General features: G+C 29.9%; 1 protein-coding gene across 1 annotated transcript; it reads left to right on the plus strand.

The window, feature by feature from the left end:
* The first annotated feature begins 3723 nt into the window (after window positions 1–3723).
* On the plus strand, window positions 3724–17577 carry LOC141334325 (uncharacterized). Its single transcript, XM_073839384.1, has 5 exons — window positions 3724–4214; window positions 4902–5182; window positions 8989–9231; window positions 11409–11531; window positions 17337–17577. The coding sequence occupies exons 2-5, from the start codon at window positions 4914–4916 to the stop codon at window positions 17563–17565; spliced, it is 864 nt and encodes a 287-aa protein (XP_073695485.1). The 5' UTR covers window positions 3724–4214; window positions 4902–4913; the 3' UTR covers window positions 17566–17577.
* Window positions 17578–20081: the final 2504 nt, after the last annotated feature.

The following is a 20081-nucleotide window of genomic DNA, read 5'->3' on the forward strand; positions in this document are numbered from 1 at the left end:
TTCCACTAGCACTTGATATATTTCTCTAAGTATACATATAGTGCAACTAGGTGTTTGTTTCCTTCCTGTCAACATTTGAGTGGTGTAATGTACGTCTAGATGTTTGACAGGGACAAACGGACGCTGTGTAAACATGAGCCGACAGCAAACTACACTAACTAGGGTCATTTAGTAAAGTCGTTACACGAAAAGGGACCCAAGCCATTTGGATTCAGTTCCTAAGCGAATGTGAAAGACTTTTGACAATTGCTGAGAGCAACAACAAAAACTGTTTTATGAGTTTTAGCCAGTGCCAACAAACGAGCACTCAATTGCTTAACGAACGTGACTGGGGTCCCTTTGAGATGTTAGTCGTCCATCCTAGAAGTGACCACCCTCCACCCAACACCCCTCTCCCTTCACCCGTTCATCTGTGCTGTCCGTTGTCCCGACATGCTTTCTCTTTTCCCATGAAACCACATTGCGCATGCATGGCCATCGATATATACATATATATATATATATTTCCGTTCCTTCTAGCAAATTGGATCTGTTGAGATTTTGTCGCACACCCTAACGCTCCTCAACGTCCGATAAAATGTGGCTGCACATGTGTCCAAGCGAAAAAGACAGCAATTCATTGTAGACTGCTTTGGGAGTTTCTTCTTTCTGATTGAGTTTGGTTTTGGGTTCTTTGTCGTTTTTGAGTTCTCCTTTTGTATGTCCACTCTCTTTTCGTTTTCCGTTTTGCTCCGTTTTGTTGGAATTGTCTCCTTTAGTCTGTGGACCAATTATCTTAGCCTGGATACTAAAAGAATTCATTGTCTTTTTCCCATTTCGCTGCGGAGAATTTTCCTTTCTCCTTTTTGTTTTTCCTTTTTCTTCCTTTGTTTTGTTGATATTGCATACGTGTCACTGATTGAAGCGGAAGGTAGGTAACGCTCTGCCTACGCACGTGGAGAATGTGACAAGCACCCTAGCTTGACATCAGTGTCTCTCTCTCTCTTTTTCTCTTTGTTTAATCTGAGGAGAACCAAAGGTTGGCGGGTTGTTTTTCCATTGTTTTCCTTTTAGAACTGTTTGCTCTCTTTTCATTCTTTTCTTTTTTTCTTTTCGTTTCAATCTGAAATCTACCTTTGCTTTCATGCTTCAGTCTTCAGTACACTGCCCTCCCCACAGGTCCATCTCTTGTCTGCGTTTTATTTGGTTTCTCTATATTTTTATTTTGTTTTTCTCGGTAGAATGCATTTCCTGTCTGTGCCGCATTCCTTTTGTCTTTGGTGAAATGGTACGTGTCATATGATTTGGTCACTTCCCCTCCTTTTTATTTTTTCGATACACAAGGGCTGTTTCTGAAGTATCTGGGGTTACGTTCAGTTGTGTTATTTTTTGTTTGTTTGTTTTTATATAATATTTCTGGTTAAGTTAGTGTTTGAGGTCGCTCAAAAATCCTTCCCTGCCGATGGTAATGAAAAATAAATGGATGAATAGTTTAACATGTAGACATATATACATATTTTAGCCTTAATCTCAACTATACAGTCTTTCTTAAAGACCCCATGAAATCCAAATTAATTTTCACTCAGAAATTGCTTGTAAATTTCACTAAGAATTTCAAAGAACCAGCAAGTAACACACTGAATAGAAAAAAAAGAAAAGAAAAAAAAAAAACAGAGAAAGACTAAATATTATACTATATTAACATGCTAATGTAATTTACATACTAATATGTGACCCTGGACCACAAAACCAGTCTTAAGTCGCTGGGGTATATTTGTAGCAATAGCCAAAAATACATTGTATGGGTCAAAATTATTGATTTTTCTTTTATGTCAAAAATCATTAGGAAATTAAGTAAAGATCATGTTAGATTAAGATTTTTTGTAAAATTCCTACTGTAAACCTATCAAAATGTAATTTTTGATTAGTAATATGCATTGTTAAGAACTTAATTTGGACAACTTTAAAGGTGATTTTCTCAGTATTTTGATTTTTTTGCACCCTTAGATTCCAGATTTTCAAATAGATGTATCTCGGCCAAATATTGTCCTATCCTAACAAACCATACATCAATAGAAAGCTTATTTATTGAGCTTTAATATGATGTATATATCTCAGTTTTGTAAAATTTAACCTTATAACTGGTTTTGTGGTCCAGGGTCACATATTTAGAATTAAATATATTTATGGTATATATATGAATTACTACATATACAGACCACAAAACTAGTCTTAAGCAGCATGGGTATATTTGTAGCAATAGTCAACAATACATTGTATGGGTCAAAATTATATATATTTTTTTTTTTAATGCCAAAAATCATTAGGATATTAAATAAAGATTATGTTCCATGAAGATATTTTGTAAATTTCCTATGGTAAATATATCAAAATGTGTCATATGCATTGCTAAGAACTTCTTTTGGACAACTTTAATGGTGCTTTTCTCAATATTTTGAATTTTTTGCACCCTCAGATTCCAGATTTTTTCATCTCAGCCAAATATTGCCCTATCCTAACAAACCGTACAACAATCAAAGCTTATTTTTTTTTACTTTCAGATGATGTATAAATCTCAGTTTCAAAAAATTTACCCTTATGACTGGTTTTGGGGTCCAGGGTCACATTTCACATTATATTACACTCCAAAATCAGAACATATGCATACAACATTAAAGGGCTGAGGATTTTGGGATCATTGTGAAATTATTTTGATTATTTTGGCTGTTAAAAAGGTAACTTTAGTACTGTACATCCCACTGAAATGGCTTATTTCAATAATAAAAAAGTTATAAATTATAAAACTATAAAAAAAAAAAACGTTACATGTAATTTTTTTAATTGAACTTCTTGCATTAAAGTAAAGAAGATTTTAGGATAAAATGCACTTATATTCTCAATTAAAAACATGTTTATTGTCTTAAAATAGGTTTTGTTGATATCATGCAAAATATTATTTGTTATTACTTTCCTTTGGTTATGGGGTGCATTACGACACAAACATGTCTTTGGTAGGATTTTGGCTGTTAAAAAAGTAACTTTAGTACGTTATATCCCACTGCAATGTTTTATTAAGTAAGTATAAAATTATTACAAAAAATGAATTACATGTAATACTTTTTAAACTGAACTTTTTGCATTAAAGTAAAGAAGATTTTGGGATAAAATGCATGTCTTTGATAGGTTTTGGCTGTTAAATAAGTACGTTTAGTATGTTATATCCCACTGCAACGTTCTATTTTATTAAGAAATTAAGTTATAAATTATAAAATTATTACAAAAACAATTTTGCATTAAAGTAAAATGTGGTAGTAATGTGCTGGTATTCTCAACTAAAAACCATGTCCTTGATAGGTTTGGGTATTAAAAAAGGAACTTTAGTACTGTATATCCTACTACTGTTCTATTTCAATAAGAAAAACTTTTTTTTTTTTTTTTTTTGCATTTTTTGCATTAAAGTAAAGAAGATTTTAGGATAAAATGCACTTATATTCTCAATTAAAAACATATTTATTGTCTTAACAACTGGTTTTGTCGACTTTATGTAAAATGTGACTTTTTATTGCTTTGATTTTAGTACTATATATCCCACTACAACAATAACAATAAAACAATAAAATTATTACAAAAAAAATGTTTTAATTGATCTTTTTGCATTAAAGTAAAGTGTAGTAGTAATGTGCTGGTATTCTCAACTAAAAACCATGTCCTTGATAGGTTTTGAGTATTAAAAAGGAACTTTATTACTGTATATCCAATCCTATTTCAATAAGAAATAAAGTTATACATTATAAAATGATTACAAAAAATAAAAACAACCCGTCGAGCCATTTCATGGGGCCTTTAATTCAACTTTGATGGATAATCCATAATGCACGTTCAGTTAAAGGTTTTTACTGAGAAACTGTTGAACCGAGAGCATTCATCCGTAACACATTAAAAGTCACTCATAAAGCTTTAAAACTGAACCGAAGAGTGAGTCGCTGTTAAAATGCGCTCAGACTGTTGGCGTTTCCAGCCCCGCACACTGTGAGATCCGTTTGATTTTGATTTCTTTTGTGTGTCTTTTTCTCTCTTTGGTTTGATTTTCATGCATTGTTTCATACTCACTATCCAGGGAAGGGTGTTGTGTCTTTTTCTCTTGCATTTTGTGAATCTAATGATGCACTTATGTTGCCCCACTTTTCCCTTCTCTTCATACCTTACCTACTAAAGGAGGGAATACCACTTTATTGGTAAGTGGATGTTAACCAAAAGGGAGTTGAAAAACAGAATAACCTTTTAAAAAAAAGCTATTAAAACAGGAAATGGGTCGCTGTTCACATCTCAGCAATTGTCTGCAGGACAAAACAATTCCACAAGCAAGTTCTATTGAGTAGAAGACCAGTTGTTTTCTAATTCGATTGAATCTATTCTTGTGAATCTTTATTTCGTTCCTTCCATTTCTGTGATGTTCCGTCAAGTTGTCTTTTTTATTTTTTTATTTTCTAGTTTTCTTTTTCACCTTTTTTGTTTGTAGCTCTTTCTGAAATTGAAAAAGTCCTCTTTCTCTTCTACTGTATATTCTCCAGTCTCTGTCGCTCTTTTATTCTCTCTAAACTTTTTTTCTTTCAGAGTTTGGCATATTTTCCCTCTCTCCCTTTTTGTTTCGATTTTCTTTCGGGACTATTCTTTTCAAATCATTATGGTTTTGCATGCCGAGTATTGCATGCGCTGCACAATAGAGGACTGTCTATAAGCCAGAGAACAATCCTAGCACTTTCTTTTAGATATTCTTTTGCCAAGTACACGATAACGCTCTTCCACCCAGGAGGAAAAAGACTCTAATTTCAATCTTCTCTTTCTGTTTTTTTTTTCTTTTTTTTTTTTTTCACATTTGTTTCTTTTTTCCCTTTGGTTTGTTGGTTGTAATTGATCTACAGAAGCTTCGGTCTATGGCTCCGTCTCCTTCGAGTGCACAGATGCACACGTCGCCTCATGTAAGAGGTGCTAAACACCACGCTGACCGTCCCAAGAGCCCTGGAGGAACCGTGGCGCAGACGGGAGAGGACGGCTGCGCAGACGACAGGCCGGCGATGGGCAAACCGCTCTCAGAGTCATCGGGGAGACGTGGCGGGAGGCCGAGGGTCCGAGAGAAGACGTCGCATTCGCCTGCGCATAGCAGCGACACCGAGCCGCACAACAAAACCAAGAACCAGAAGAAGTAAGAACTTTAATATTTATAGTTTATACAGATGTATGCAGGTTAAAGACACTAAGTCAAAATTTACCAAAGTGATTTTATGTCCATAGAAAGCACATGGAATGTAAGTAAAGTGTCTACTTTTAAGGTTTCAGATAAGTTTTGGCGAAAATTCTTTTTGGTTGAAATGATGTTACATTACAACACAAACATGTCTTTGACTTTGGCTGTTAAAAAAAGTAACTTTAGTACTGTATATCCCACTGCAACATCCTATTTCATTAAGAAACTAAGTTATAATTCTAAAATTATTACAAAAAAATGTTTTAATTGATCTTTTTTGCATTAAAGTAAAATGTGGTAGTAATGTGATGGTATTCTCAACTATAAACCATGTCCTTGATAGGTTTTAGGTATTAAAAAAGGAACTTTAGTACTGTATATCCAATCCTATTTCAATAAGAAATAAAGTTATAAATTATAAAATTATTACAAAAAAAAAACATTACATGTAATACTTTTTAAATTGAACTTATTGCACTAAAGTACAAAAGATTTTGAGGTAATAATGTGGTTGTATTCTCAATTAAAAACATGTTTATTGTCTTAAAAATAGGTTTTGTTGACGTTATGCAAAATATGATTTATTATTACTTTACTTTGGTTATGGGGTGCATTATGACACAAACATGTCTTTAATAGGTTTTGGCTGTTAAAAAAAGGAGAAGAAAAGAAGTAAGAACATTAATATTTATAGTTTATGCAGATGTTTGCGGGTTAAATTATGGCCACGTCAAAAGAAATTTACAAAAGGGATTTTATGTGCATAGAAAGCTCATTGAATGTAAGTAAAGTGTCTACTTTTAAGGTTTTTCAAATACGTTTTTGGAGAATAAAATGTAAAAATTTGGTTCAAATCAGTTTACATTGTCATTCAGTGTAACACAATATTTATGTAAAAATTCAAACATGCTTATTCTGACTTGTACATATTAAAATATATTAAAGAATAAGGGAGTGTATTCAAATTTATTGTGTTTTAAGGGGAGACACTGCAGGCAAAACACGCTGTTTTGTTCATGCACCTATCAAGATGACTGTTTTTTCAGACTAGTGGAAAGAAAACATCCAGAAGACACTGTAAAGTGTTTCTTTTATAGCACTTTATCTATTTGTGTCAATTGATTTTAATTACAGTGCATATTTTTAAATCTCTCAAAATTAGATTTTTCTTCTACACTGAGCCAGAAATCTCCACTTCAGTAACACTTACACACACCAAACTTTACTTTTTTATTAATGTCTATATTCGGAAGGTTTTTACAGAGGGATTTGTTCATATATAATTCGCTTGATTTTATTCCCCCAAAAATGGTTAAAAAATATAGTGTTTCCTGTCTGTTCTAAGTATTTTCTGAATTATATCATGACCCAAAATTCCCTCTGTAAAAACTTTTGACTCTAATATGTCAAAAAAAAAAAAAATATTAAACAAGAATTTTGAAACTGACTTAATTTAGTGTTTAGATTTTTGTACTAGAAATGTATGCAAATTAGCGCATATTTCATTAAATAATGCCTCATTTGCATATTTAAACCTAACATTTTAGAAACTTTGTAATACAAAAAATGTTTGTAATTATCAGTGTAATCAATTAACTGGGTAAGTAAGGGGATAACTATTAGTTTGTTTGTTTTTTACCCTATTCACCTGCAGTGTCTCGCCTTAAATGAGTATAAAAATTCTTACTGACAAATGGGCAAAACCTAGGATAGTGGCACATTTTAAAAATGTAGAATTACAACTAATTTGGGGTGAAAGTAATTTGTCTTTTTAATATGTCATAACTTTTGTTGTAAATATGCCTGACATTTTAGTGTAAATTTGGGAAAAATGTATGATATTTATTTTTTGCTCAGAGAAACAAAAACAAAGATGCATTTAAATGAAATAGAAAACATTTAAATATTTTATTTGAAAAAACAACAACAATTTAAAGCATTAAAACCCTTGATTAAACCCTTTTTCTTCTTTGACCCATGCACTACTACTCAGAAGTTATAAGAATTATTATTTTTATGTTTTTGAAAGAAGTCTCTTCTGCTCACTAAGGCTAATCCTAAGGCTTATTTGATCTAAAATACAGTAGAAATTCTGAAATTTTATTACACTTTAAAATGTACAATAAATGTTAAAATGTGATTTATTCCTGTGATCAAAGCTGAATTTTCTGCACCATTAAAGGATTAGTTCACTTTCATAACAACAATGCACAGATAATGTACTCACCCCCTTGTCATCTAAGATGTTTATGTCTTTCTTTCCTCAGTCGTAAAGAAATTATGTTTTTTTTTTAGGAAAACATTTCAGGATTTCTCTCTTTATAATCGATATGGATGGCGCCCCGAAGTTTGAACTTCCGAAATGCAGTTTAAATGCAGCTTCAAAAGGCTCTAAACGATCCCAGTCGAGGAGGAAGGGTCTTATCTAGCGAAACGATCGGTTATTTTCGAAACAAATTGACAATTTATATACTTTTCAACCTCAAATGCTCGTCTTGTCTCATCTCTGCGCAGCTCATGCAAACTCTGTGTGATTCGGGTAAATGCAGTTAGGGTACGTCTAAAAAGTCCCATCTCGTTTTCTTCCCTAACTTCAAAATCGCCTTAGATCGCTGCAAAAGTACCAACATAGTGTTTACAAAGTGAACATACAAAGAAACTCAAACTCCTTTTACAAAAAAGGTAAAAACAACATTATAAGACGATTTTGACATTGAAGACATAAATGAGATGGGAGTTTTTAGACGTACCCTAACTGTATTTACCTGAATCACACACACTTTGCATGAGATGAGACAAAACGAGCATTTGAGGTTAAAAAGTATATAAATTGTCAATTTGTTTTGAAAATAACTGATCGTTTCGCTAGATAAGACCCTTCCTCCTCGACTGGGATAGTTTAGAGCCTTTTGAAGCTGCATTTAAGCTGCATTTGGAAGTTCAAACTTCGGGGCGCCATCCACATCCATTATATAGAGAGAAATCCTGAAATGTTTTCCTCAAAGAAACACAATTTCTTTACGACTGAGGAAAGAAAGACATGAAGATCTTGGATGACAAGGGGGTGAGTACATTATCTGTGCATTGTTGTTATGAAAGTGAACTAATCCTTTAACATCAAATTATCTGAACTGCTCAACTTTTTTTTTTTTTTTTTTTGAGTTTTGGAGTGCAAACAACAAAAAACAATACCAACAACAAAAACAGCAATGATAATAAATGAAAATGAGCAAAAATGACAATCTGAATAATAGTAATGTTATAAGTAGTATTAGCATGTTTAGAAATAATAGAAATAACCATAATTTGAAATAGTCGATGATGATAACGATGATATTTTGTGATGACAGTAACAGTAATATCAATAATAACAGTAATAATAATAATAATGATAATAACAACAACAATAATACTAAAGATGGTGATATATAAATAATAATAATAGTAATAATAACAATAATAGAGACTGTGATGTAACGGTAATATTTTGTGATGATATTTTGTAATGAAAGCAACAGTAATATCACTATTATTAACAATAATAATAAATAATAATGATATAATCACAATAGTAGTTATATAAATATATTTATATAAAGGGGAAATTTAATAATGAACCATATCCAACACATACCACACCTATCCTAGCTTCAGTGTGCATGTTTTTTTTTTTTTTTTTTTTTTTTTTTTTACAACTTTTAGTGTATAGCACTATACTCTCTCATCTTTTAAGTCTCAAATGCTAAAAAACATTTCTCACACAGAACAAAAGGATCTCATTCGTCTAAGCGGCATCATCGCGGATGCAGGCAGAATCGTCACCGGAGTTCCTCTGTGTCACCGGGTCGGCACAAACACACATCTAAAAAGAAGAAGAGCAAGAGTCACGGGACGGCCCGACAGCGCAGCAGCTCCTGGAGCAGCGGGAGATCATCGTCTCGAGCTCATTCTAGAGAACATGGATCCAGCAAGAACAAATCGCCACACGTCCGACAGAACAACTCCAGGTACACACACATCATACAGGACATAGGCTTCTCTGCAAAAAATGCTTTTCTTACTTAGATGTTGTTTTGTTTTGTTTTGAGCCCAAATATCTACAAATTCTTAAATCAAGAAGAATTTTCTAGACAAGTGAAAATAATTTTCTTGTTTTCAGAAAAAATAAGTGAGTTTTTGCTTAGAACAAGCGAAATAGTCTGCCAATAGGATAAGCAAAAGAATATTTCAAACGGAAAACAAGATTATGTTTTTGCTTAAAACAAGAAATATGTGACCCTGGACCACAAAACCAGTCATAAGGTTAAATTTTACAAAACTGAGATATATACATCATATGAAAGCTCAATAAATAAGCTTTCTATTGATATATGGTTTGTTAGGATAGGACAATATTTGGCCGAGATACATCTATTTGAAAATCTGAAATCTAATGGTGCAAAAAATCAAAATACTGAGAAAATCACCTTTAAATTTGTCCAAATTAGGTTCTTAGCAATGCATATTACTAATCAAAAATTAAATTTTGATATATTTACAGTAGGAATTTTACAAAAAATCTTCATGGAACATGATCTTTACTTAATTTCCTAATGATTTTTGACATAAAAGAAAAATCAATAATTTTGACCCATACAATGTATTTTTGGCTATTGCTACAAATATACCCCAGCGACTTAAGACTGGTTTTGTGGTCCAGGGTCACATATGTGCCAGAGAGCTTAATTCAAAGGGAACTAGACTGATTTTATTTTTCTGACCTTGGCAGTTTTTTTTTCTTGTTTTAACGCATAAACTCACTTAATTTGATAGATTTTCTCAAACATGAGATTTTGTCTAAAATAAGAAAAAATATGTGCCAATGAGGTTAGAAAAATAGTTTTTGACTCCATTGGCAAAATTTTTGTGTGTGTGTGTGTTGCACAAAAAAGGCTTATCTTACTTAGTATTTTTGTCTTTCTAGTCAAGATATCTAAAAATTCTTAAATTAAGATGCATTTACTAGATAAGCAAAATGACATAAGATATTTAGTATTGTTTCCAGGGGGAAAACCTAATTAAGTGCAGTTTGCTTAAAATAAAATCTGCTAGTGGGGTAAGTAAAACACAAAATTCTTAACCCACTGGCAGATCATTTTACTGTGCTTCCAGGGGGAAAAAACTACATTAAGTGCATTTTGCTAAAACCAATATTATATATCTTATGTCATTTTGCTTTTCTAAATGCATCTTAATTTAAGAATTTTAAAATATTTTGACTAGAAACAAGATAAAAATACTACGTTTGCAGTGTACGCATAAACTCAATTTTGATGCATTTCATAGAAATAAAAAACATTACAAATTAAATTAATTTTTGCTTGAAACAAAAAAAAAGTTAAACAATCAGGTTTTCCCTTTGACGCTTATTTTTCTAAACCCAATTAGCATATAATTTTGTTTTATGCTAAAAAGCTTTTTTTTTTTTTTTTTTAGAAAACAAGAATTTATACTTTAATTATTTTGCTTGTGTTCGAAAATGATTTCCTACAATTTTTTAAACCAAGTGACGTTCATAAACCTCAGTATATTTTATGCTTAAAACAAGAACAAAACCATTCCTAAAAAGTCCCTAAAATAAGTGAAGGTCAGATGCACCTGAAGGGATCTTTCTACAGTCTCCATCAAATAAATCCAGTCATCTCACTGAAAAAAAATGCTTTTATTACTTAGATTTTTTTTGTCTTGTTTCCAGCCAAAATATCTACAAATTCTTAGATCAAGAAGGATTTTCTAGACGAGTAAAAATCATTTTCTTGTTTTCAGAAAAAACAAGCCAAAATTCAGTGATTTTTTCTTAGAACAAGCAAAATAATCTGCCAATGGGGTAAGAAAAAAACAGAAAACAAGATTATTTTTCTTACCCCATTGGCAGATTATTTTGCTTGTTTCAAGCAAAAAGACACTTAATTTTGACTTGTTTTTTCTGAAAATAAGACATTAATTTTTACTCATCTAGAAAATCCTTCTTGATTTAAGAATTTGTAGATATTTTGGCTGGAAACAGGACAAAAAATCTTAGTAAGAAAAGCATTTTTTGCAGTGCTGAAGGACATGCATGCCATGATCAACAGAGCGTCCTCACACTGTCAAGGCCAAATCGGCTCAATCCCAGCATGCTTTGTGTCTGTCTGTGTGTCTGCAGGGAGAGAGACAGTCCTCATCACTCGGATGCGGAACGAGCTCGCCGTCGCTCACGCAGCTATTCTCCCATCCGCAAGAGACGGAGAGACTCGCCCAGCTTTATGGAAGCTCGCAGGATCACCAGGTCTGTAGTTTTGTCCATTTCTATCTGAAGTGCAGTTCAGTTTGTGCAGTTATTGTTTTGTATGGGAATGCATGCTCATTTCTTCATTTTCAGGTCTGACTGCAGGTTGCTTCTGCCAGTAGATGTCATCATACCTACACCATCTACACAGTTTTCTTTTTTCAGGCATATTTCAAGCAAATAGTTCATTATACTATAGTAGATCAGAAGTTTAGTATGGAATTAATTGATAGTTATTCTTCCTGTCTGTTGCTTTTGACGTTACAGCAGTTGAGTCACTAGTAAAGGACAGTCGTTTTAGCCCTAATTAATTAATTGACACATTAATTGAATCAGTGCTATATGTCATTAATACTAGTGTTGTTATAGTTACTATTTTGAATTACATTTATTTTAATGTTTTGTTTTTACTTTAATTTAAACATTTTAGTATTTTTTTTGTTTTAGTATTTTATTTTGTAATTTTTAATGTTATATATGTATATAGTTTTTATTCATTTCTGTTTATATTTAGTTTTAGTTATTTTAGTACTACAAGTTAAACTAAATGAAAGTGATAATTGTTGCATTTTATTGCCTTTTATATATTTTATTTAAATTAACATTAATTTTATTTCAAACAACAACTTTTTTTTTTAAATGGTATTCGTTTTAGTTTTAATTAACTATAAAAACCCTGATCTGAATGCATTTTATTAATTATTTTAATAGGTATGTAATCTATAGCAAATATATTAAATCTAAGTGTATAAATAAGTGTTGCTTTAGTATTTATTTATATTTTGAATGTATTTTTTATTTTGATATATTTTCATTCTTCATTTTAATTTCAGTTTCAGTAATTGTGTTATTTACATATGTGTTAACAACATTTGTTGTTCTTAAAAAATATTTCTATTTACTGTGAAAAAGATGCTGTTTTTACTTAGATTTTCTTTGTCTCGTTTCCAGCCAGAATATTTAAATACTTAAATCAAGAAGTATTTTCTAGACAAGTAAACATTGTTGTCTTGTCGAATTTAGTCAAAGTGAAAATCAAGTGGGTTTTTGCTCAGAACAAGACAAGTAATCTGCCAATGGGGTAAACAAAATAATCTTATTTCAAACAGAAAACAAGATTCTTTTTCTTACCCCATTGGCAGATTATTTTGCTTAATTTTGACTTGTTTTTTTCTGAAAACAAGACAATTATTTTTACTTGTCTAGAAAATCTTTCTTGATTTAGAATTTTTGTCTTGTCTCTAAAAATTCTTAAGAAAAGCATTTTTTGCAATGTAGCTTTAATTTGCTTTATTTCAGTCATTTTAGTACTTTAGTACTGCCACATTAGTCTATTTTTAGTTTATTTCCTTTGTTCATTTATTTCAGCTTTATTTCAATTACCAAATAAGTTAAAAGTGGTTAAATTGTTTTTATTTTAGTTAACAGCCTTGACATTGACCATGCAAATTAAAGAGACACTGACACCTACAGGCCAGTCTCTGTATTGCAGGATTTCTGCACTCATTCTTTAAGTGTTTTCACCAATAGTAACTTATTTTAGAACTACTGCAAAAAAAACAAAGACAAAAAAACATTTAAAAAAAAATAGCCAGACTTTAACCTACAGTGGACTCAAAAGGTCTGCTTTTGATTTTTCTAACACAAAATCCAAACCTTTTTGTCACAAGTTATATTATCAGCATAAGAATTTGAGTTAAAAGTTGTTTTTTGAGCGAATTTGAAGTATTTGGCTTGTCCTCACTTTTTTCACAATTTTCAGGTTTTCAGTATGGACTGTGTACTAGAATGAACATGCATTTTAAACCGATTTTTTCTGTACTCATGCAAATTATCAATCATCTTCTATTTCCCTCTGCTCTGATTGGTCAGGATTTGAACTCATTCTCTCCTATATGAAGGTTTTCTTGACGACTTCACACCGGAATGATGCTGATCTGCAGGCAAGGTTACCGTGGTAACTGTTGCCATGCATCAGGACCCCCTGGTTTCCTCCTGAAGCTCGTTCAGCATCCCAAGAGTACAACTATATCTGTGTCTCTTTAGCTTCCGTCTCACTCCTTTTTTCTCTGCTTTTGTCATTCTCACCACTAAACGACTTCTTTCAGGCCTTTTTACAGATTAACACTAACAATCCCACACAGTTCACTGACACTGAGAGCCAGAATGCACTGCGATGAGCGAAAACATCCATCCAATATTGTTACATTTTTACTAAAAATTGGCTTCACTGTTTACTAAAAAAGCATTGAGAAACAGTGCTATTCATCTGAATAATACAGGAGAATGAATTCATAGATTTTGATGTTAGCATGTTGCAAAGCTGACAATGTGATACTCAAATAAGCATGAATTCAATCTAGATATGTATCTTATTGTTAGATGTAACTATTTTATCAATGTTTCAGTGGTATTTTTTTTTTTTTTAATATTCATAATTAATTAAAACATATTATAGTTTAAATGTAAAATAAATGTAGTTAGTTGACCTTAAGAGTGCATTAGTCAAAAATGCATAGCATGGGTCAAAATTGTAGATTTTTCTTTTATGCCAAAATTCATTAAATTATTAAGTAAAGATCATATTTCATGAAGATATTTTGTAAATTTCCTACCGTAAATATATCAAAACTTAATTTTTGATTAGTAATATGCAATGCTAAGAACGTCATTTGGTCAACTTTAAAGGTGATTTTCTCAATATTTTGAAAAATATTTCTAAATGTACTGACAAGATTAATATAAATATTATATTATATTATAACTTCAATATTAGAAAAACTAACTCAAATTGTAAAAGCAAAAAAAAATATATATATATATTATATTAAACTAACTAACAAAACTATTATATTATATTAAAAATATTATATTATAAAAATAAGATTTAAAAAATAAAAATCAGATTAAAATAAATAAAAAGTTGATTAAAATACGTAAACATATAAACAATAAACATAACACTTCATTACAGTAGTGAGTCAAAAAGGAATGTTATGGAACTTAATACAAACTAAATATTTTCCACATAATATTTTATTTGATATGACAAGAATTTTTTGTTAACTAAAATATACTTTAATGTCATTTCTACTGAAACTTGTATTTCACTATATTTATAAATTACATATTTGCAATGATGAAGTTGCAATTAAGTACATGTAAAACATCTTTAAATGTAATATATTTAAATGTAATATAATTATACTCAAAATTGTGCAAAAGGTAAAAAGAAATAATAATATTAAGAAATATTTAGTATACTAATATTTAGTACTTTTATGTAGTGATTTATTCCATTGATATCTGCAAGTACAGTTATTTCACAAAGGATGATTGGCTTCACTTAAGTTACAGTATATGTGATGTTACTTGAGGATTCAGCCAAAATTATATCTCTCTCTTTAGCTTTAGTGTCTCTGCTAACCTGGAACACAGATCCAGCTAACATTCACTCTTTGTAATCGCTGAACGCTACTGGAGTGTGTGTCTAACATAGTCTAAGAACAGATGTTTCTTTTTCAAGGTAGAGCTTGTGTGTGCGTTTACAGTCTGTTTACATGATAATGATGCGGTTAACACTCACTAACCAAAGCTCAATCTTTTCCAGACATTTTCTTACAGAAACTAATCATCGCTGCAGCACACTGGCACTTCCACCATTTTGACCACAACATGATGATATATTTATTAAAATGCAAACTGAGATTACAGTGTTTTGTTGGATTATGCTAAAACTGAAACCTGCTGTTGATAGTAGCTGGTTTTGTATGGTTTCTAGCTGGTCCAGAAGTCTGGGAAAAGTTTTGGGGAAAATGGTTAACAAAATCAGAAAAGAAAAAAAAAAATTAAATAAGTAAATAAACAACAATTATACTCCAAAACAGTGTACAAAGTGTAAAAATAAATTAATTATAAAAATAAGATATCATAAATAAAAATAAGATTAAACAAAAATAAAAATGGATTAAAATAAGTAAATAAATTAGTAAATAATTAATTATTCAACTCCAAAACAGTGTACAAAAAGTAAAAAAGACGTTATAAAAATAAGATATAATAAAAGAAAAAAAAAAAAAATCAGATTAAAATAACAACAAATGGATTAAAATAAGTAAATAAATTAGTAAATAATTAATCATTTAACTCAAAAACAGTGTACAAAATGTAAAAATAAATAAATAAGATTAAAAATAATAAAAAGTCAAAATAAATTACTGAGTTAATAGATAAATCATAATTATACTTAACTGTACTAATGGTAAAAATAAATAATAATATAAAAATCTGAATAAAATGAATACAAATTTAATTAAAATGAGTAAATAAACAATTATACTCAAAAAACTGTTAAAACTGATTAACATAAATATGAATAGATTAAAATAAGAAAATAAATGGCTAAATAAACAATACTTCTACTCAAAACTGTAAACATTGTAAAAAAAATGATGAAAAATAAGATAAATAAATAGATCAAAATAAATACTATCAAATAACACACTACGGATGTAATTGGAAAGAGTCAATAAATAATTAATAATTTAACTTTAATAATTTAAGATTAAAAATAATAAAAAGTAAAAATGAATTACTGAGTTAACAGATACATAATAATTATAGTCAAAACTGTACAAAAGATAAAAATAAACAATAATATAAAAAAATCTGAATAAAACAAATACAAATGTAATTAAAACATGAGTAAATAATACAATTATACTCAAAAACTGTTAAAACTGATTAAAAAAATATGAAATAAGTAAATAAATGGCTAAATAAACAATACTTCTACTCAAAACTGTAAACATTGTAAAACATAAATGAATGATCAAAAATAAGATTAAAAATAAATGAAAAATTGATTAAAAAAATTAATAATATCAAATAACACACTACAGATTAAATTGAAAAGAGTCAGTAAATTAGTAAATAATTAATAATTTAACTAAAAACTGTTTACAAAAGGTAAAAAAGAAGTCATAAAAATAAGATTAAAAATAAAAAATATATATAAATAAATGACTGAGGGAATAGATTAATAATAATTATACTCAAAACTGTACAAAAGGTAAAATAAACAATAATATAAAAAATCTGAATAAAACAATACAAATTTAATTAAAATAAGTAATGAGTAAAAAAATTATACTCAAAAACTTTTAAAGCCAAAAAAGAGTAAATTAAAATAAAAAATAAATAGCTAAATAAACAATGCTTTTACTCAAAACCGCACAAGCAATGTAAAAAATCAACAAATTATCAAAGTAAGGTTAAAAATAAATAAATAAATAGATTAAAAAAAAGTTAATAAATGGGTAAAAAAAAGTAAATTCTACTCAAAACCAGTCTACAAAATGTACAAATGAATAAATAATAAATATAAAATAAAAAATATAACTAAATAAAGTAAATAATTATAATAAATCTAACAGTACAGTACTGTAATAAATAGAAATACAAAGTAACAATGTAACTTAATAGAAACTAGATCTTTGTAAATAATATATTTAATTATCTTACCTGGTAAACTAATTAGACTACTTTGGATCAGCAAGAAACTATACCATGTAAAACAATTAAAGTAATTATACCAAAGTGACCATAGTTTATAACAAAATACCTCTAGAAAATGAGTTTTGCACATTGCAACATATTACTTTATAAACTATAAACCAAATGATGGCACAGCGCATATTTGATGCTGTCGAGTGGTCAAAGTGGTATGAAAGTGCTTATGAATATTTTACTTCATGCTATTATGTATCTGTATTACATGATCTCTCTCTTCCGTCTTTTCCGCAGCGCACGAAAGCGTCCCATCCCGTACTATCGGCCGAGCCCGTCCTCCTCCAGCTCGGCCAGCAGTTACAGCAGCTCCAGTCGCAGCCGCAGCCGCAGTCGCAGTTACTACAGCTACAGCAGTTACAGCAGCTACAGCCGCAGTCGCAGCCGCAGCCGGAGTCGCTCCAGAAGCCAGAGTCCCGCGCACAGTTACTACAGCCAAAGCAGCTACGACAGCCCTGGATTCTGAGACCCAATGAAGGTACGGAGGGGGAAGAGAAAGAGACATCTCAGACATGCAGGACGCCCACGTTCCCTTTCTACCGCAGGATCTGTGCTGGAGACAACCACTATATAACGTGCAGATTTAATGCAGCGGGTATCAGGGTTTCCGGCGGGTTATGTGACAGGACGCTCCATATGTACATGTTAGGATGGAAAAACTGAACAAAAATAATATGTTAAAGGTGAAGTGAGAAGATTATTTCCTTACTTAGTATTTTTGTCTTGTTTTCCAGTACAAATAAGTCTCAAGTAGCACAGGTATATTTGTTGCAATAGACGAAAATACATTGCATGGGTCAATTTGTTTTCTTTTATGGCAAAAACCATTTGGATATTAAGATCATGTTCCATGAAGATATTTTGTACATTTCCTACCGTAAATATATCAAAAGTTAATTTTTGATTAGTAATATGCATTGCTAAGAACTTCATTTGGACAACTTTAAAGGCGATTTTCTCAATATTTAGATTTTTTTTTGCACCCTCTGATTTCAGATTTTTAAATAGTTGTATCTCAGCCAAATATTGTCCTATTCTAACAAACCATACATCAGAAAAGCTTGCTTATTTATTTATTTAAATCATTTATAAATTTTTTCTTTTATGCCAAAAATCATTCAGATATTAAGTAAAGATCATGTTCCATAATGATATTTTGTCAATTTCCTACCGTAAACATTTCACAAGTTAATTTTTGATTAGTAATATGCATTGATAAGAACTTCATTTGGACAACTCTAAAGGTGATTTTCTCAATATTTAGATTTTTTTTTTTGCACCCTCTGATTTCAGATTTTTAAATAGTTGTATCTCGGCCAAATATTGTCCCATTCTAACAAACCATACATCAGAAAAGCTTGCTTATTTATTTATTTAAATTATTTATAAATTTTTTCTTTTATGCCAAAAATCATTCAGATATTAAGTAAAGATCATGTTCCATGAAGATATTTTGTACATTTCCTACCGTAACTATATCAAAAGTTAATTTTTGATTAGTCATATGCATTGCTAAGAACTTCATTTGGACAACTCTAAAGGTGATTTTCTCAATATTTAGATTTTTTTTTGCACCCTCTGATTTCAGATTTTTAAATAGTTGTATCTCGGCCAAATATTGTCCCATTCTAACAAACCATACATCAGAAAAGCTTGCTTATTTATTTATTTAAATTATTTATAATTTTTTTTTCTTTTATGCCAAAAATCATTCCGATATTAAGTAAAGATCATGTTCCATAATGATATTTTGTCAATTTCCTACCGTAAATATTTCACAAGTTAATTTTAATTAGTCATATGCATTGATAAGAACTTCATTTGGACAACTTTAAAGGCGATTTTCTCAATATTTAGATTTTTTTTTTTTGCACTATTTTTAAATAGTTGTATCCCGGCCAAATATTGTCCTATTCTAACAAACCATACATCAGAAAAGCTTGCTTATTTATTTATTTAAATTATTTATAATTTTTTTTTTTTCATTTATGCCAAAAATCATTCCGATATTAAGTAAAGATCATGTTCCATAATGACATTTTGTCAATTTCCTACCATATATATTTCACAAGTTAATTTTAATTAGTCATATGCATTGATAAGAACTTCATTTGGACAACTTTAAAGGCGATTTTCTCAATATTTAGATTTTTTTTTTTTGCACTATTTTTAAATAGTTGTATCCCGGCCAAATATTGTCCTATTCTAACAAACCATACATCAGAAAAGCTTGCTTATTTATTTATTTAAATTATTTATAATTTTTTTTTTTTCATTTATGCCAAAAATCATTCCGATATTAAGTAAAGATCATGTTCCATAATGACATTTTGTCAATTTCCTACCATATATATTTCACAAGTTAATTTTAATTAGTCATATGCATTGATAAGAACTTCATTTGGACAACTTTAAAGGCGATTTTCTCAATATTTAGATTTTTTTTTCACCCTCAGATTCCAGGTTTTTAAATAGTTGTATGTATCTCGGCCAAATATTGTCCTATTCTAACAAACCATACATCAAAAATAGCGTATTTATTTATTTATAGGTGATGCATAGATCTTAATTTCACAAAATTGACCCTTATGACTGTTTTTGTGGTGCAGGGTCACATTTATAAACATAAATCAAGATACAATTACTTGAAAGGATAAAATAAACAAAATGCTAAATGTTTAATAAAAAATGCTTAAAACCTGAAAAATTATTTGCCAGCGGGGTCAGAAAAATGCATGTATTTTAAGAGGAAGACAAGATTATTTTTTGACATTCATTCATTTGAATACATTTTAAGAAAACAAGACCAAGATCATTTTATTTGCTTCTCAAATAAATGTAATGAAAAATTAGATGTGCTCAAATTTAATTTAAGGATTAAACTGGAAAATAAGACTTCCGATTTTTGTTTTGCTTGTTTATTTATTTATTATTGTATCTGAATATAACTTGACTCTATTTAATATATTTAATACTATATTT

The sequence above is a fragment of the Garra rufa genome, chromosome 5, assembly GCF_049309525.1.
Source record: "Garra rufa chromosome 5, GarRuf1.0, whole genome shotgun sequence".
Lineage (NCBI taxonomy): Eukaryota > Metazoa > Chordata > Actinopteri > Cypriniformes > Cyprinidae > Garra > Garra rufa.